Genomic DNA, 20722 nt, shown 5'->3' with positions numbered 1-20722 from the left:
TTAACAAACAGTGTGTGGTCAACATTGCTTTGCTTATAGCCATTGGCAACCATAGCTTCATGAAAATGACCAAACCAGGCCCGGGGTGATTGCTTTAAGCCATATAAGGCCTTTTTCAACTTGCACACCTTTCCCTAAGTTTCTGGTGAAGCAAATCCTGGAGGTATCTCCATATAGACATCCTCTTCCAACCCTCCATGTAAGAATGCGTTCTTGATATAAAGTTGTTGGAGACTCCAACCTTGGTTTACAGCACAAGAAATAATTACCCAAACAGTGTTCATCTTTGCTACAGGAGCAAAGGTTTCTTGGTAGTCGATCCCATGGGTTTGGGTAAACCCTTTTGCAACCAACCTCGCTTTGTATCTATCCACTGTCCCATCCGACTTATGCTTTACTATAAAGACCCATTTACAATCAACGGGTTTCTTTCCTTGTGGAAGAGTCTCCAAATCCCAGGTTCTATTTTTCTCCAGGGCATGCAATTCTTCATCCATTGCCGCGTTCCATTTCTGTTAAGCTATTGCTTCCTGCCAGTTGTAAGGAATAGAGATGGAAGATAAAGAGGAAACAAAGGTATGGAATGAAGGAGTTAAAGAATTCTAAGAAACAAAATTTGACATTGGATGTTGAGTACAACTTCACTTGAGTTTTCTGATTGCAATAGGAAGATCAAGACTTTGATAAAAAACAGGCTTACCAGAAGGATGACTAGGACTTGGAGCAGGTGTTGATTGTGTGATGCAGTGGTGGTGGTATTTTTGTGCCCAATTTAACGAGGAGGGAAGTATACTCCATGAGGAGGAAAGTATGTTCCACGAACCAAGGTCTTCACCTGATTCGGTTCTTCCCCTTGGTCTCCAGACTCCCCCTGAATTGTAGGTTGTCCATTCTATCCTAGTTCTTGTTCTTGACTAGTAATTCCATCTTCCAATTCAATAGACTCATCTTCAATGGTAGGTACATGTACATCTAACGGAGCTATCAGAGGAACATCTTCATTACTTGAATTCTCCCCTTGAAGAGGTACTGATGGTGCAAAGTACGGTTCAGACTCCCAAAAGACCACATCCATGGTAACAAAAAGCTTCCTTGTAGGAGGGTGATAACATTTATACCCTTTTTATGTGGCAGAATATCCAAGAAATATGCATTGGAGCCCCTTCGGATCAAACTTCCCATGAGGATGATGATTTTTAGCAAAGACCACAGAACCAAATATCTTGGGTGGAACAATAAATGTGGAAGATCCCAATAGAACATCCAATGGGCAGCGACCAGTGAGGACCCATGAAGGTAGCCGATTAATCAGGTAAGTAGCTACAAGAATGGCATCGCCCCAAAACCGGGGAGGGACATTCATAGCAAACATAAGGGAGTGGGCCACCTCCAGCAAATGTCTGTTCTTGCGTTCAGCCACTCCATTTTGGGCTGGAGTATCAACGCAAGAGGTTTGGTGAATAATACCATGAGTGTTCAAATATGTCCGAAAAGCCCCATCCATATACTCCTTGCCATTGTCAGACCGTAAAATTTTTACTTTTGCATCAAACTGAGTGTGGACCATTTTGTGAAACAATCGAAAACAAGCAAACACATCACTCTTGCTATGCATCAAATACACCCAAGTAGTACGGCTATAGCAATCAATAAATGTCACAAAACATCTAAATCCAGAGGTAGACACACAACGAGCAAGGCCCCATACATCATTATGAATTAATCCAAAAGGAGCCATACTACGATGATCAAAAACAGGATAAACATTCCGAGTTTGTTTAGCAAGAGTGCAAGCATCACATGAAAAATTATTCGGGTTACACTGTCTTAATCTAGGAAATAAAGTTGATAAACACTCAAAAGTGGATGCCCCAAACGGCAATGCCACTTATTTAATTCAAATAACTTGGATGTCAATGCTGCCGGCGAACTGTCAAGCATGTACAAACCACCAACCACCTTACCACATGCAATCGTATGACCCGTTTCCAAGTCCTAGAACAAACAGTGAGTGGGAATAAATATTACTTTGCAGTTCAAGTCCCTAGTGATACTACTAATGGACAATAAATTAGTAGAAAACTTAGGAACATGGAGAACAGAAGAAAGGCAAGGAGAAGAGGTGCACTTGACGGATCCCTTGCCTGAGATTGGTTAAAGAGATCCATCAGCAACACGGACTTTATTATGACGGACTTTATTATTACCAGATAAAGAAAAATATTTCAAAAAAAGGGAAGAAGAACCTGTCATATGGTCGGTAGCACCCGAGTCAATGACCCAAGATTTGGGTATGACGGAGGTGCTATTCCCACTAAAAATACCGGGAGAGGAAGTGGTAGGAGGATCGGATGGCAAGGAAATAGCCGATGCAGTCAAAGAAGGAGACCCAGATGAAGAAGATATCCAGCCGAGTCATCATCTTCCTGAGATTCTGAAGTTCTTCCACTACCTGGGACAGAGATGAATCAGAGGGCTGGTCATCAGTAGGTGCTTGATTTGCCCGGGCAGTGTTGGAACAATTGGAACCACCTCTCCCATGCCCTCGAGTGTTTGCAGGACGACCATGTAGCTTCCAGCATCGATCCTTAGTGTGCCAATCCTTCCCACAATGATCACACTTAATAGGAGGATGGTCACCAGATGAACGATCCCCACCAGAAGACGTGAAATTCCCATGGGAAGGTGTTGCAGGTCGAGAAATAAGAGCTGAGCGCTCCTGAGTAACAGGAGTAATCATGGCAGTCCGGCGGCTATCTTCAGCTGCAAGAATAGCATATGCTTGCTCAAGAGTGAGAAGAGGATCCCGTTCAGAATATTTGATCGAATTGGATCAAAATTGAGATTAAGGCCAGCCAAAAAATCAAACACTCGTAATACGTCTTCCCATTTTTGGAAGGCAGTGGTATCAACATCACGGGTTGCAGTTAAGGTGCTCAAGAAATCAAGTTGCTGCCACATCGTGCACATCTTATTATAGTATTGAGACAGGGATGATTCCAGCTGCTTTGTCGAGTGGATTTTCTTGCGAAGCTCATAACACTGAGCTGCATTCCCAACTTGCAAATATGTGTCTTGGGCTGTCTTCCAGATTTTGGCCCCCAAATCAAGAAGAAGATAACGACCAGCAATCTCTTGCTCCATGGAATTCACCAAATATGACATAACCAAGAAGTTAAAATTCATCCACTTGTCTTGGGCATGACCAGCATCAATAGGCCTGACATAGGTTCCAGTGATGTAGCCAGAGAGACCACGAGAACCGATAGCAAACAAGCAAGAACGAGACCACAACAGGTAATTGGCCCCATTTAATTTTATAGGGCTGGCTAGAAAAGGAACAAAATCACGCTGCGATGTGCCGTTAGGGCCAGAGGAAGCAGACATGATCTCAGAATTGTCAGGCATGGTGGCTGGTCATAGGGAAATTCTCAATAACAGAGAAAAAAAATGCAGAAAAATTCACCGCATAGGAAAAAAAATATGGCAGAGAAAGGCCCTTGGTGGGAGTCAACTCACCACCAAGGGAGGGGGAAAAATATTACAAGGCTTCGGGAAGGCCTCCAGCGAGAAAAGAAAAAGAGAAAGGGGTCGCGGGAGAGTGGTGGTGGTGTGGGAAGGTGACGGAGGCCTGGGAGGGCTGGCAGTGGTGTTGGTTTCTGGCGGAAGACTAGCGGAAGGGGTAGCTGCTGGCGGTAGGTTAGTGGTGGAGGCGGTGGTGCTGCTAGGTCGAAATCACGATGGAGAGAAGGAGAAAAGAAAGGAAAAAAAGGAAAAAAATATTAGGTCCCATATTCTCGGATTTTTGGCTCTGATGCCATGTTGAAATCTTTGAATAATGGCTTGAGTCAAAGTGACAACAGCTGTCCTTTATTTATAACAAGAGAAAGAATGTTCTGGAATGGGTACAAGGACAATATAACCCCTATGACAATTTTACCCTTGAACCCATATTACAACAAGTCTATTCCATACTTGGTCTAAATCCATACAACGTTCTAATTTGTAAACCTTTATTATGGTTTAGGGTTCAACAAATGCATAGGCAATATAACAGCATAAAATAATCAAATTCAAACCAGTGTATATCATACTCTTGAACAAGCTGTGTTTCTTACATTGTTCTGGAATGGGTACAAGGACAATATTACCCCTATGACAATTTACCCTTGAACCCATATTACAACAAGTCTATTCCATACTCGGTCTAAATCCATACAACATTCTAATCTGTAAGCCTTTACTATGGTTTAGGGTTCAACAAATGCATAAGCAATATAACAGCATAAAATAATCAAATTCAGACCAGTGGATGTCATACTCTTGAAAAAGCCGTGTTTCTTACATTGCAAGCAGGTCGTCGAACAGAAACAACAGGAGAAGCCTCGGTTAGACCATAACCATTCTGCAATTGTATGCCAATTGCCTACAAGTTTTACATTTTTTTTCTGTTAAAAGGAAATATAAAATCCTAGTTGAATTCTATCTGCAATAAGAATGTATAAGAGTCTAACCTCAAAAAACCTGTCAACATATAATGGCAGACTGCCACCACCACTTATACCAGCCTGCATTTTGTCAATAACTTCTCTGTTTATTCCACTTGCTAACAACCAACTGAACTTTCACAGAAATAACTAATATAAAAGAACTTAGATGCTACATTAATGATTTGCAATATAGCAAGCCCAAACCTTTGATATTCCAATTGCTGAATGAATTTTAGAGTATACAAGCTTCAACCCTGCAGCATGCATTGGCCACAAAACTGCTGCAATAATTCTAGCCAATAACCAGTCGAACATTGAAACAAGAAAAGGAGGTTGATTCTGATTTCTTGTGAGGCACTTTCCCTACAAACCATGCTTAAATTAAGTTAGTAATGTATACATTGGACCATTACTTGGAAAGGAAATTAGTTTTACTTTGAGGGAGAATGACCCAAATAAATTTGTTAAAATAGGCAATTCAATTGACTAGTGTAAGTGAAGTTTGTATTACTTGATCTTTGGGAAGGTGGCTGTACGACAACACCTGTGCAGGGCCTAGTATAATGCATAGTGTTAACAGGAGAAGAACTTGAGCTCAACGCTTGGATGTATTAATGAACATCCAAGCCTCTCTATTTATAATAAAAGAAGGGAGAATTAATTCCATCACTGCCCCCACACCACCGACTCCATTAATTAGAGTCGGTTAGGTGGGAAAATACAAAAACACCCCTACGGGTCTTATTTTAACACTCCCCCTCAAGTTGGAGCATAAATATCAGACATGCCTAACTTGACTAAAATAGGATGAAAAACTTTCTCACTTAACCCCTTAGTGAATACATCAGCCAATTGATCAGCAAACTTCACAAAGGGAACACATATGAGGCCTTCTTCTAGCTTCTCCTTGATGAAGTGCCTATCAACCTCCACATGCTTGGTACGATCATGCTGAACAGTATTGTGACCAATGCTAATAGCAGCCTTATTGTCACAGTACAACATCATTGGGCGACAGACAGGAACACCAAGATCTTGTAATAAACCTCTGAGCCATAACAACTCACAGATTCCTTGCGCCATTGCATGAAACTCTGCTTCAGCACTTGACCTTGCCACCACAGTCTGCTTTTTGCTACGCCAAGTGACAACATTTCCACCTACAAAGGAGCAATAGCCAGATATGGACTTTCTATCAGAAGATCCATTCCAATCAGCATCAGTATACGCTTCAACTTGTAGACGACGATGAGGAGATAAAAGAATTCCTTTTCCCGGTGCTGACTTCAAATAGCGAAGGATACAAAGAACAACATCCATATGAGAGGAATAAGGATCATGCATGAACTGACTTACCAAGCTCACGACAATAGCTATATTTGGCCATGTATGCGAAAGGTAAATTAGTTTTCCTACCAGCCGCTGATAACGACCTTTGTTAACCGGTTTGCCCTTTTTTTCTATGAGCCTAGTAGTAGTTTCCATAGGTGTATTTGAAGGATGACACCCTAACAATCCTATTTCGAACAATAGATCTAGGATATACTTCCTTTGGGAGAGAAAGATGCCCATTGAAGGTCGAGCAACTTCTATCCCTAGAAAGTACCTTAGCTTTCCCAGATCCTTTATTTCAAATTCACAGCCATGGAAACTCTTTAATTTGTTGATCTCATCACCATCATTCCCAGTCACCACAATATCATCAACAAAGACTACAAGAATGATTACTTTATCACCACTCCTCTTTATAAACAGAGTATGTTTAGCATTACTCTACTTATATCCCACAGAATCCATAGCCTTGTGAAACCTACCAAACTAAGCATGAGGTGACTGCTTCAACCCATATAACGTACGTTTCAATTTGCAAACCTTGCCGCTGGTTTTGTGACATGAGAAACCAGGTGGAATATCCATGTATACTTCCTCCTCAAGCTCTCCATGGAGGAAGCATGCTTCAAGATTTCGCGAAATATCGCCAATATATCGGGATATTTTGGAAATCTCGACTGTATCGAGACGAAATGGCAAGGCGAAATGGAAAAAGTTCATATTTCGGTGATATTTCGGGATATTTCATGATATTTCGTGATATTTCGTGATATGTCGGCGATATTTCGTGATATTTCTTGTGAGTCTTGCACTCTTGTGAGTTGTGAACTTGTGACTTTGTGTATTGACTATTGAGTAATGAGTAATGAGTATTGAGTATTGAACTATTGACTATTATGGAGTTTATGAGTTATGAGTTATGAGTTATGAGTTATTTTTGTTTCATTACTTTGTTTAAATTTCTTATATGTCTTTTAATACCTAATTAATATGTATTTAACTATTTATACATCAGGGTTGGAGACCGTATATTGTCAATCAAGGGTGCAAACCCAAAACACCACTTTGAGTTCAATTTTTTTGCAATATGAAGGTTTAAATGTGTTTATTTAGCTTAAATAAGGGTGTACATGAAGTATTAGGCCTTAATATGGCAAAAAACCCACCGAGATGAGAAATACCATATTTCGGATATTTCGGCCATCGCGAGATTTTAAACTATGGGAGGAAGGCATTCTTCACATCCAACTGTGGTAAATCCTATCCCAGATTTACCGCACAGGATAATAAAACTCTAACGGTGTTTAGTTTTGCCACAAATGCAAAGGTCTCTTGATAGTCAATGCCATACGTCTGAGTAAATCCCTTGGCCACAAGCCGTGCCTTTTATCTATACACAGTGCCATCTGTTGACCACAAATACCCATTTACATCCAAATGGGTTTTTCCCTTGAGGAAGAACCACAAGATTCCACGTATTATTTTTTGTAAGGCTCTCATTTCTTCTATCATTGCTGCCTTTCACTTTCCATCTGTAAAAGTTTCCTGCCAATTCTGGGGAATATGAACAGAAGAAAGAGAAGAAACAAATGCATGAAAGGATGGAGAAAGGGAATTATATGAGACAAAATGAGATATATGATGCTGTGTACAAGTCCTAGTACCTTTGCTAAGAGCAATAGGCAACCTAGGAGAAGGGGTCTTACCCGAAGTGGAAGTAGGCTCTGGATCCAGAATCGGCAACTGGATGGCTACTAGTGTCGCAGTGGATTGAAGCTGCTTGCCTTTGGAACGTCCTTTCTGATAGGTTTTGAGGTTAGAATCATTAATTCTCCTTTGAAAAATTCAACAATGGTTTTCTGGACTGGAGTAACCTCCTTCTAAACAGGAACTTCATCATTACCAGTCTCCAAAGTCTCCCCCTGTATAGGCTCCTCAACAGTAGAAGGTATATGAGGAACAAAAGCAATAGGTTCAGGTTGACTATACACAAGGGCCTTAAGAGGGATCTCAAGAGTTAACACATCTTGACTAGAACTCTCCCCCTGAAGATGTGGGGATGAATAATAGGAAAAGGCTTCATGGAAAATAACATCCATACTCACAAGGGTACGGCAGGTGGGTGGATGGTAACACTTGTAACCCTTTTGGGTGGGAGAGTAACCTGAAAATATGCAACGAAGGCCATGGGGTTCAAGCTTACCAGGAGACCGAGCATAATACACACAATAACAAATTTTAGGGGGAACCACAAAGGAAGAGGAGCCAAGCAGTAGATCAACTGGGGTACGGGATGCTAGGACCTTAGTGGGCATCCGATTAATGTGGTATGCAGCAGTAAGGACAGCATCTCCCCACTATTGGGGAGGAACATGCCGAGCAAACATTAGCGCTCGAGCTACTTCCAACAAGTGACGGTTCTTTCTTTTAGGTACTCCATTTTGGGCTGGGTATCGACACAACTGGTTTGATGGACAATCCCATGATCACCAAGGTACTTCTGGAACTGACCCTCCATATATTCCTTGCTATTATCACTTCCTCAAAATTTTTAGAGTGGCCTAGAACTGGGTCTGAACCATTTTATGGAAGTGCTGAAATAAGGAAAAAACCTCACTTTTAGTGTGTATGAGATAAACCCATGTATTTCAAGAGTGACAATCAATAACAGAAACAAACCAACGATGGCCATAGAAGTTTTACGACTAGGACCCCACACATCATTATGAATCATATGAAAAAGAGGACTTCTTTAATTTGAAACGGAATAAGTTGAACGTGTCTTTTTGGCCAGTACACACACGTCACATAAAAAGTCATCTTTATTACATTGTTTTACTAATGCTGGAAATAAAAGAGATAAGGTTCCTAAAGGGAGGTGACCTAATTGGTAATGCCATTGTTGTAATCCAGAGGAGACCAATGAGTTCTGATGATTTGAAATGGTTATGTGGGTGGAGAAGGACAACCATTGTCAAGCAGATACATTCCACCATGCATTTTACCACATCCAATTGTCACCTCTATTACCAGATCTTGAAAAACACAGTGAGAAGGAAAAAAGTCACTTTACAATTCAGATCGCGAGTAAGACTACTAATTGAAAGAAGAATAGTAGTGAAATTAGGTATATGCAAAATAGAAGATAAAGTGATGGAAGGAGTACAACAGATAGATCCCTTTCCAGAAATAGAGGAGAGGGAACCATCAGCCACACGAACTTTGTCATTCCCAGAAGTGGGAGAATATCAATGAAAAAAGGATCCTATCATGTGACCAGTGGCACCAGAGTCTATTATCCAAGGATTGGAGACTACCGATGCAAAATGACCAACAAACAAAATACCTGAATGGGCAAAATAGGAACCTGAAGTGGTAGATTGATTGGCAGGTGTTGATGTAGTAGATGAAGTGGAATCCTGTAACATACGACGGGATGCCCACAGTTCCTTCTAGGAGAGACCAATGTCAATAGTGGGAGCCGTGGTAACAGTCTCGGTGTGATTGGCTTTGTTCTTGGACTTTCCACGAGTAGCACGCTTGGCCTCAAAAGCAGCAGGTTTACCATGACGCTTCTAGTAAGTGGCTTTAGTGTGATATGGCTTGTGACAGTGTTCACACTTCACAGGCCCTTTAGAAGAATCAATAATAGTATGTGACCCATCAGATATGGGAGCAGCAGTAGCAGCAGTCTGTGACGTTGATCGGTCAATGGTGAGTATGCAACATAGCAGCCCTACGATTTTCCTCTAGAAAGAACTAGGGCATAAGAATGGCCTCCTACGGTTGATCCCCCTGTTCCAGTTTTAGATTCCCTTTCCAGACCACCCCAATCCACGTTCTTCCCCACCTTTGCAGGTGTATCAGCAGCAGCCTAAGTCGATGCAGCATATTGAGGCTCGTTCTGCTTTACCAGGTTTTCCATCTACCACACAATCTACTCATACTAGAGGTGTGGGTTCCCCCTCTTCTAATGACTTACCCATTGCACGTCGTAAAGGTACCCGCTCTTACACCAATACCTCTCTTGTTGTTTATCCCATGGATAACTATGTTTCGTTGTCTCATTTTCCTTCTTTTCATCATACCTTTGCTTTGTGTCTTGCTTCTCATTCTCTCCCTAAAACCACCATGATGCTGTCTTTGTTCCTGGTTGGAAAACAGCCATGGATGCCGAAATGGATGCCCTTTTGACTCGTAAGACGTGGACTTTGGTTGATCCTTACCAGGATGCTGAAATGGGTGCCCTTTTGACTTGTAAGACGTGGACTTTGGTTGATCTACCTCTTGGTAAGGATCTGGTGAAGTGTCATGGGTTTATACTATCAAGTACCATCCTGATGTGGCTCTGTTGAACGGCTTAAAGCTCGTTTGGTTGCCAAGGGGTATACTCAAACCTATGGGGTCGAGTACTTTGAGACGTTCTCTCCCATTGCCCGATTCGGTTCACCTTCTTATTTCTCTTGCTGTCAATCTTGATTGGCCTTTGTTTCAGCTTGATATTAAAAATGCGTTTTTGTTTGGTGATTTACATGAGGAGGTCTATTGGAGCAACCTCCGGGGTATGTTGCTCAGGGGGAGTATGGTAGTCGTGTTTGCAAACTGCGTAAGGCGATTTATGGCCTTAAACAATCTCCTAGCGTCTGGTTTGATAAATTCAGCGCTACAATTATTAAATGTGGTTTCTCCCAGTGCTATTCTGATCATTTGGTCTTTGTACATCATCAAGGATCGAAGGTGGTTATTTTGATTGTGTATGTTGACGATATTATTTTCTCTGGGAATGACATGGTTGGCATTTTGGAGGTTAAAAGTTATTTGCAGCAGAATTTTCAGACCAAGGACTTGGTTAACCTCCATTACTTTCTTGGTATTGAGGTGATTCGAAGTAGTAAAGGAATCACCCTATCCCAAAGAAAATATGTGCTTGATTTGTTATCAGACATTGGTATGCTTGCTTCTAAACCAGTGGATACTCCCATGGATCCTCACTAGAAGTTTGGTGTTAATGAAGTGAACCAGTATAGAAGCGCGATTGGGAAGCTTATTTATCTAACGGATACCTTTGTAGTGGGTGTGCTCAGTCTGTTTATGCATTCTCCTAAAAAATCTCATTGGGATGCTACTGTTTGAGTGTTGAAGTATCTCAAAGGTGCTCCTGGTAAAGGTCTCATTTATCGGCCTAACAAACATAGATTTGGTTGGTTTTTCTGATGCGGATTGGGCTGGTACGGCTAGTGACCGACGTTCCACTACAAGTTATTGTACCTTTATTGGTGGTAATCTCATTACCTGGCGGAGCAAGAAGCAGACTACCATTGCCAGGTCTAGTGCTAAAGCAGAGTATAGAGCTATGGCCCATACTGCTGCTCAGTTGATGTGACTTCGGTTCTTACTCTTAGAAATGGGTTTTCCTATTCCTACTATGAAGATGTTTTGTAATAATCAAGCTGCTACCTATATTGCTTGTGACCCAGTTTTCCATGAGAGGACGAAACACATTGAGGTTGATTGTCATTTTGTTCGAGATGTTGTGATGAAGAAGATGATCGAAACCCCATTTGTTTCTTCCTTAGATTAACTGGCTGATACGTTTACGAAGTCCTTGTTTACTCCTAGTTTCCGGTTGAGTTGTAACAAGCTGAGCATGGCTGATATATATGCTCCAGCTTGAGAGGGAGTGTTGAGAAACTAGGGGTGTTATGGCCTTTAGGGTTTAGTTTTATTATTTTCTATGCAAGGTTATTTTTGTCAAGTCTTTCAAACTTATTGTCTATATAATAATAGTTTCCGCCCATGATCTGGTTATTCAGTTTTCCAGGTCATGGGCTGCCTCTCTTGGTCTGCGACTTCGTCTCTCTTTTTTCTGTCCTATTTCATCATATCTTTCCTAGTTCTGATCAATAAGTTTTTGGATTGTAACAGAGATCTTCAAGAAGATACTGGTGTCAATCAGCCTACTGCCTTAGTTATGTGGGCCCAAATTTGGAGGATCATGTTGGAAGATCTTTGTTTGCTACTGGAATTGTCACACCCCAAACCACCCCCTGGGAGGATTTAGGCAAGTGACCCGGATATCCTATGACATCCGCCAATCCCCAAGGATCCAGAAGCAGTACTTACATGTCACAAACCACACAATGAGGGTAAAATATAATAAATGAATATTAGAGTGCAACAGAAGATCGAACTACCCATAGATGATTTATATCATTTATAATAAAATCCCAAATACCTAGTTATACCATATACATATCCATTTATGCTCGAAAAGTACATTGTCATGGTAATTATACTTCTTGAAAGAGAGAAACTTAAATAAGAACAAAAGAGAATATACAAGAGTGTGAGTTCCACCGAGCCCGTGAATGAAATATAAACCATGCGTGCACATGCATGCACAACCATGAGCCTATATGAATGATATTCATTTTTATTATTAAGCCACCTAACAGACAAAACTAAGGCAGGTATAGTGCTACTACAATCCCCAATACATGTATCCCTGGTGCGGGCCTCTAACCCCTTACCGCGATACACCCATTGAGTTGTCGGAGAAAACCAGTCAGCTCCAGCATCTCTTCCCAAGGTCAGCCCGACCAGCCCTCTAAGATTAGCCTGTGATACCACCTTTTTTGAAGATAGGCACCCAGCTGAGCAAATACCTTTGGTGTAAGTTCTCTCACAGACATCCAACACTTTAACCCCTGTTGGCAAGGGTTCGTAGCACGGATGATGATACCCTAGCCATATGCATTCTATATGACATAGTACGAGTCAGGTGGTGCCCCGCCTCCCATTCTACGGGCCACCACTAGCCTCATTTCCAAGCCGACTACGGCATCTAGACTAGCAATTTTAATGATATCGTACGAGTCGGGTGGTGTCAACCACAGCCCATTCTACGGGCTACCACCGGCTTCGTTTCTATTTAGGCTAACAATTTATATGCCAGCATTCTATCAACAGTTCTCAACATAATTCCAATAAGAACATGAGAATATAAATATAAAGACAGAAAAGTAAACTGTTATTGTTACCATAACTCATTAGTTATGTTACACCTACACGTATGGTGTAATTCCACTCACCATGTGCAAATCCTGCTTACTCTTTAGTCAGCTCGGTCCCAGTTGGAAATTGACATGGCACTTCGTACCTGGAGCTATAACCTATGTTAACGGGACCATTAGAACATGTTAAATACTGTTAAAGGAGGTTTAGGGTCCTAGGGTTGCCTTAGGGTAGGTTGGTTTCAGATCCAGACACCAAACAGTTATGACAACATTCTCTGGGACTTACACTGGGCCTTAGGGTGAAACGCCCAGTGCATCACCCAGAGAAAAAATATAACAAAGTGGGGGTTTCCTTATGGGTTTCACTTGTTCTAAGTCTCATCAACCTTGGGGAGTGATGGTAAGGGTCCTCCCCATGGTTGGCTCACGTTTGGGCTCATGGTCCCTCTTTGGATCATGGCCAATGGAGCTCATTGGTGCACCCAAAGTGACGACAGCAAGGTTGCATTGGGTAGGGGTTCATGATGGTTTTTATGTTATAAATACTATTTTAGGGCTATGGGTGAAGTCCCATAAGGTTTGGATTAGGTTTGGTCATAAATCAGCCACTGGGCCTTTAGGTGCAACTCTGGGTGTTTCACTGGACGTTTGGGTCAAACGCCCAGTGCATCATCCAGTCCCTGTTGAACACGGGATTTTTTGTTCAAAATCTGGTTTTGGCTCCTGGTTTCTTCCCATTTCCGATTTGGGATGATTCCAGGGGGTAGTATCACTTATAATTAAGCTAATATAATGGCTTTATGGATTCCTAAACATGGTTTACTAATTGGTTAATGGGTTGGGTTCAAGCACCAAGGAATTTAAGCATACAAGGCTGAAATCGATCATGTAACTTCTCTAATTCCTATAATTCATATAATAACAGTCATGTATACCCATTACAGCAACTATCCTAAGCCATAACATACTAAACATAGCATGCATGTGAAGATTCATGCTCCTCGCCTATCATTTATGAGTTGCACGCATGATCAAGCATAAGATTGAGCTAGATACATGGCTGGAATCGAAATATATACACTAATAGGTTGTAACCAGTGTAGAAATCACATAGATCACATAGAACTAAGCATGCACGGATGGTCCAAAGCTGTCCTAGAGCTCTAGGTGGTGATTCCATAACAATCCTACAGAGACATGGCTACATGGCTATGGTTCTTGGGCTCAAACTCAGAGAACAGAAATGGGACATGGTGAAGAGAGTGGTTTAGGCTTAGTTGAATTACCTTAAGGTTGTGGAGAAATCGATCAAGGCTTCACAAGCCAACAAACCCTTCTTCTCTTCTTCTTCTCCTTCCTTCTTCCTTTCGTTCTTTCTTTCTCTTTTATTCTCTAATGCTAGGAATAGTAGGGAAACGAAATAAGGGCTGCCCCCCCTATTTATAGGCCAGGGGCCACTAGGGTCTGTTTGGCCCAAGCTGTCCCATGTGAAAAACTCATTTTCCACTCAATTCTCACCATCTTAGCTATGTATGTGGGGCCCACATGGTTCCTAGGCTGGGGAAAAGCTTCCATAAATTATAAGGTATGATTCTGAGGTGTTTGATAGCAATGCACTAGGTCCTCATAAGTCTGGAGTGGAAAATACAGGTTTCAGCAGTCTCTGGAGCTTGCACTGGACCTTTGGGCCAATCGTCCAGTCCATCGTCCAGAGAATCCTGTTTTACTATTTTTGCCTAGGTTGAAATGAAATTTCAGTTCACTTAAAGGCATAATTGGACAATGGTTCCTTCTAAGAAAATGCAGCTCTATGAGGCTAGTTTCTAATAAAATTGGAATAAAAGGAAATGAGGTACGGATGATGGAGTTATAATATTTTTATTAGACAAAGGTCAATCTGTCCAACAGAAGGATTCGCTTCTGGACAGCAACTTGAAGTGAAATTTCAGCTCACTTAGAGACATAATTGGACAATGGTTCCTTCTAAGGAAATGCAGCTCTATGAGTCTAGTTTCTAACAAAATTGGAATCAAAGAAAATGAAGTTCGGATTATGGAGTTATATCATTTTAACTAAGCGGGGGTCAATCTGCCAGAGTAGCAGAATTGCTATTTGTGTTGAGATTTAACATGCATGTATGGAATTAAGTTCTCATCATCAAAACAAACATGAAAGTTGATGTTTGGCCTGAAAATGCTTTAACTCAAACATTCAAGGTGATGAGGGTCATCATTAGTTTAACCTAGAACTAGGATTAGGTCCTATGGTTGGGTTTAAGCATGCATGCAAAGGAATTGGGTTTATAATTAACCCAAAACAAGATAGAACATATGCAAGCATGATGGGTGTTAACTTCTTATCTTTAATTCCAGAATACCAACCAACCCTATGTTTAAGAATAGGTTGGGTGAAAGAATTTAACTAGGTTGGGGTCTTTACCTTAGAAATTGGGAGCAATTTGATAGGATTCTAAGCTTGGTTTCTCACACTCAAGCTAAGTTTAGGAGCCTAGGCCTCTCTTTTATTCTTCTTTCTTCCCTAATGAAACAGTGCCGAATCACCCCGTTGTTAATGTCTTTGCCTATTAACCTTCCCTAAATGTTTCAAAGGCCTAATGTATCATGTACTCGGGTAGGGCCCTAGAAATCAAGGGATGGTACCTACCTTAGGCTGTACATTTGATGGTCAACTGTATAGTTACAAGGAGTTTGGTGTTTGCCTTCTTAATGGTATGTAGGTTCTCACCAACGGGGCTACCTCATTAAATTCAACCATGGGATCAATGCACCACAATGTACTGTTAGCTTTGACCTCGAGTTCCGGACCTTCAACAAAAATTCAAATTAGCCCATATTTTTGGGCACGGGTTTAATAGGAATAGTCTGTGGAGTCTAAAATAGCAAGGTTCTATTTTATTAAGTGGTTGTTTATTTCAAAGTTAGCAGTTCCTTTTGTTAACAAGTATGCTACTTAGCAGTTGTAATATTGGGAGTTGGGACTTTCAAATTTGTGGAGAGTTCCTAAACTCTATTGTTTCTTTATTCAATTGCTACCATATTCTTAGTTTTCTGGTTCACTATGATTCTGGTTTCTCTTAGGTTTGCTAGTGTTTGTTACTTCAGCCTAGCTTACCTCATCAATTAGTATCAGAGCTATGGCCGGCAGTGAATCCACAGCCCACCAAGCCACAGTGCTGATGAAAAATTGGATTACTTCATAGAGATAATGGCGCAAATCATTCAAAGTCACTTGTATAGAGCCACAGCCATCCCAACCACCTAGCATTAATGACAAGTTGAACTATATGCTTGAGACTTTGAGGCAACTGGATACTTGATTGGCTCGAATTCAGGAAAATTGGGGCATACCAATCAAAGAACAGGAACCTGAAGTTGAGGTTAAAGCTCAAGAGATTCCAGCAACTGCTGATAACAAGGAAGAGTCAGTCTTGATGTTACCACTGTAGAGGCCTACATTAAAGATGTTGAAGCAAAAGAGGTTAAAACAGTGGATGGCGAGATCGTAAGGAATCTGGCACTACAATTGAAGCGGAGGTTGACAAAGCGGTTCCGAAGACTCCTACAGATGCATCCTTTACAGTTGAGACTAATCCAGAGATGGAGAACACAAAATTTGTGATTCCACCCAAGTTCTTTGAGGAGAAAGGGCCGCGTCTTGAGGATTTCATCCCTGGCTATCGTGAATTTCTAGAGTACTTGTTAGAATTCATGTAATAAGGGTACTTTGGGTACTAAGTTATTATATTATATTGTGCTTTTACTTTTTTACCTCCCTTAGCTATCTTATGTTAGCATGGGGGTAGGTATGTAATGCCCGTTTTGTAGTTAAGTGAATCAATATAGGGCAGAGAAATCTATTCTCTCCCACAACACATTACCACAACCTTCTTTTTCTACCTTCAACTCTCATCTTCTCTTCTTCTCTTGTTCTATTACAACCTTTAGATTTCAACTCTTGTACGGGCTGAAGTTGGATGTGCATGGCACCAAACTTATCCCTCATGTTACTAAACTAAAGGACCAGTTTTTTTCAAGCCAAAGAGTGTTGATGCAGTTCAGTCCTAAGAGAAGAGGCAAAACAGGGCATATGTATGGCTGCTTAGTTGAGATCTTCAAGAAGATACTGAAGTCAATCAGCCTACTTCCTTGGAATATGTGGGCCCAACTTTGGTGGAGGATCCTGTTGGAAGATCTTTGTTTGGTACTAGGTTATTCTGTGGAGTCTAAAATAGACAGTTTCTTTTTTGTTTAGTGGTTGTTTATTTCAAAGTTAATAGTTCCTTTGTTAGCAAGCAAGTATGCTACTTAGTAGTTGTTATTTTGGGACTTTCTATTTTTTGGAGAATTCCTAAACTCTATTGTTTCTTAGTTGTTTAGGACTTTCGATTTAGGAAGTTAAAAAAATTTCATTGTTCTTGGAAACAGCCTCCCCTGCGACTGCGAAGCAGGGGGTAAGACTGAGTACTTTTGCCCCTCCCAGACCCTGCAGTTGCGGGAGCATCGTGCACTGGGACTCTCTTTACTAAATTTTTCGTTGTTGCTTAGTAGTAGAGGATCAGTCACTATATTAGAGAGTTTCCTATTTGATTGTAATGGTCACAGCTTATAAATAAAGAGGGGACAACAGCCTCCCACGATTTTGATGTTTGATAAAAAAAAAAATTATATGTGAGTGTGTGCTACTGTGTTGATTCAGTTGCAGCCAAGGCAGTGAAGCCTTTAGTCATTTCTTCTATCTTCTTCTTCCTTTAGTTTTCTGCAGAAATTCCAGCAGTTATTCTCTCCCTACCGTGGACTCTCCATGGGTGATTTCTAAACTTATTTTGTGTTCTAGGGATTATTGCTGCTCTTATATTTTCTTCCATCTTCTACTAATTTATATGCCGTTTCAGGTCTTGCGGTAGGAGTTGTTTCCACTATTTAAGTTTGAAGTTCAGTCTCTGATTTCAGAAATCATACTGGACTGAGTTTTGGACATGTTAAGTTTTTAATCCTTTCCCCTTATACTCCACTCAACCCAAACCTGGTAGTTATCAGACTGGTAGATTAAAATTTATGCTAGTTCTCTTTACTTTCTATTTTCTGTCCATGTTTATTTCTCCTCATCTAACCATCACATTGCTTTTATATTTTAAACATATTCTCATCCCATTAGGATCTCTAATATATATTAGTTTCAATCCCATCAGATTTATGGTTTGCAAGTTCTAATCATATTTAATTCCTGCCTCTCAGTTTTCTGGTTTACTGCGATTCTGATTTTTCTTAGGTTTTCTTGTGTTTGTTACTTCAGCTTAGCTTACCTCATCACCCTCCCTTTTCCACCTATCAAATTTAAAGAGAAACAAACCTTTCCATATGGCAAACAAAGGCTTGAAAATGTCTGAAAAGTAAAGAAAGGGACAAGAGCAGTAATGGTTGGAAATATGAGGGCAAAAGTCTGATAGAAGGTAGCCAATCAAGAGGGCATCCTATCTATCCAACACTTCAGATTGACCACGTATTCCCCACACATGGCATTAAACCAGGCACCAGTTGTCCCAGGCTAGCAAAATGTCAATTGTGCTATGCTTTTCCCTTAGTTTTTATTGAAATTATTTTCCAGCAGATCAAAATTTTGAGCTAGTTGAGTTCAGTTGAGTTCAGTGGCATGGAATTACTTACCTTAATTTGAATTACAAATATAACAGATAAAGTTTGTCAGGAAATCAAAATTGATATTTAAGTTCAAACTCAAACCTCATAAATCCTCTTGAAATCCATGTATACCAAACTTATCTTGATGAATGTAAGTGCAACAAGCTTTCGAGCAATAGAGCTTGAAGAAAGTTGTTTCTGGATTCCTCTGCAGCAAAGATTATAATGACTACAAGAGGAATATGTGGTACAGAACCTATCTACCAACCAGTTCAAAACCCTGGACAAAGCTGCAGAGGGGTTATTGCTTAACTACGCAGAATATTTACTAATTCAACAAGCAATCCATGGTTGCTTAGTTCCCAGAAAGTCCATTCAGGATAGTATACAGTACCAAAGCATAAAACCACAAACAATCACACAAGTAGAAAAAGTGGAGGAAGAAGAGAGGGAACGAAGAAGATGAAGAGAAGAAGAGAAGAAAAGGGCTCACGATTGGAATAGAATACCCTATAAGTGTATATCTTATCCCCTCCAGTGGTATTATTGTTTAGGCCACTTGTCCCTTTCCAAGCTGCAACATATGATCCCAAGTAGCAAGTCAATCTCGCGTCTTGAATGTGAAGCATGTGAATTGGGAAAGCACCATCATTCGTCTTTTCCTTCTCTAAGTGATAGGAGTTAGTTTTGTTTTTTTTTTTTGTTTCTTTAATTCAGTCTGACATTTGAGCTCCATGTAGAGTCAAAAGTAGGTCTTGTTTTTATTTTTTGTCACATTCGTTTACGATCATTCTCGCATTTCATGGCTGCATTTATTAAAAGATCGTTTAGAGTTCTTGTCAGTGTTTAAACAATTATTAATAAAATAAATACTCAATTTGGTGTGTGCTTAGAATTTTTTTGGTTCCAATAATGCTCTTGAGTATACCCAAACTGAAATATCATTTTGTTGTATCTATTCTCCTCAGCAAAATGATGTTGCTAAAAGGGATAATAGGCACTTATTGGAATTTGGAAGTTGCTGGATCTTTAATGATTCACATGAATGTCCCAAAATCTATTGGGGCTGTGTTAACTGCATGTTTTCTTATTAATTGTATGCCTTCCGTTGTTCTTCAAAATCACTCTCCTTTTACAGTAAAGTTTCCAAATCTTCTTTATCTTCTTTACTGCAGGTGTATTCTGACATCACAAACCACAAAACAACAGAAAGGAAGAAGTTCCAGTCACCAGAGATACCGTATATACCGCAGGCAAGGGAGAGAGAAGAAATCACAGAGAAATCTTCCCCCTCAAAATCGCAGATAGCAAATCATGTCTAATCATGATAAAATTGAGGCATACACTCTATTTAATGCAAAGAACAATTCTGTAAAATCTCATAGCGACTCAACAAGCGAAAGTTGACTTCTTGAAAAACCTACTTGGACTAGGATTTCTCAAGAAAAGCAGAAATCAAGGTCTGCTGATCAAGAACCAGCAAGAGAATGTTCATCTACTGATAGCATCCCCACACAAATAAGAATATTGATGATTAGACCACATGAAGGTCACTGTTCAGCACAACCAGAATGCGCAAGGAAGAAAAATAGCAGTCACAGGGAAGAAACAATACTTCATCATAAACCAATCTTCAATACTGTAGGAAACCTTAGTTTGTCATAGTGTAACAACTAGGGTTTCAAAGGAAACCACCACATAGGTTGGTGTGAAACCACAATGGTGAAACAGGAAAAAAAATCAAAGCAAGAAAGGAGATGGTGACTACTGGATCTTAATGCAAGGTGTTAGGATTTGGGGAATGATGGCTTGTCAATTGACAGAGGCCTAGGCTCTTTATTTATAGTAGAATAGAATAGGGTACAAGTGACTTAGTTTGGGATCACATGATGAATTGATTATCAATGGATCACATGGATGACTTAGTGCAGGGTTTTGGTCATTATGAATCGATTATCATTGGAGGTGACCTGAACGGACACATTGGGAGAAATCGTAGAGGCTATGAAGGTGTCCATGGAAGCTTCAGGGTTGGGGAGAGGAATGAGGAGGGGACCTCAATCTTAGACATTGCGGTAGCTTATGATCTATGCATTGTTAACACTTTCTTTGAAAAGAGAGAGGAGAACTTAGTTACCTATAAAAGTGGGAATCATACCAGTCAAATAGATTTCTTCCTCACTAGAGGGACTGCCAGAATGTTGTGTAAGGACTGTAAAGTTATCCC

The 20722-nt window shown here is 40.5% G+C and overlaps 1 protein-coding gene across 1 annotated transcript in view; it reads right to left on the bottom strand.

Moving 5' to 3' along the window:
• The window catches only part of LOC122658913 (probable acyl-activating enzyme 16, chloroplastic), a 169905-nt gene that overhangs the window by 18754 nt on the left and 130429 nt on the right, over window positions 1–20722 (bottom strand). Inside the window, exons 9-12 of the mRNA XM_043854067.1 lie at window positions 18598–18703; window positions 4695–4853; window positions 4515–4568; window positions 4346–4426 (exon numbers count right to left, since the gene is read on the bottom strand). Of these exons, the coding sequence (XP_043710002.1) occupies window positions 4346–4426; window positions 4515–4568; window positions 4695–4853; window positions 18598–18703 (400 nt within the window). The remainder of the gene's footprint in view (window positions 1–4345; window positions 4427–4514; window positions 4569–4694; window positions 4854–18597; window positions 18704–20722) is intronic.

The sequence above is a fragment of the Telopea speciosissima genome, chromosome 4, assembly GCF_018873765.1.
Source record: "Telopea speciosissima isolate NSW1024214 ecotype Mountain lineage chromosome 4, Tspe_v1, whole genome shotgun sequence".
Classification (NCBI taxonomy): domain Eukaryota; kingdom Viridiplantae; phylum Streptophyta; class Magnoliopsida; order Proteales; family Proteaceae; genus Telopea; species Telopea speciosissima.
The sequence above is the reverse complement of the archived record's forward strand: the minus strand, read 5'-3'. Positions and strand labels throughout refer to the sequence as shown.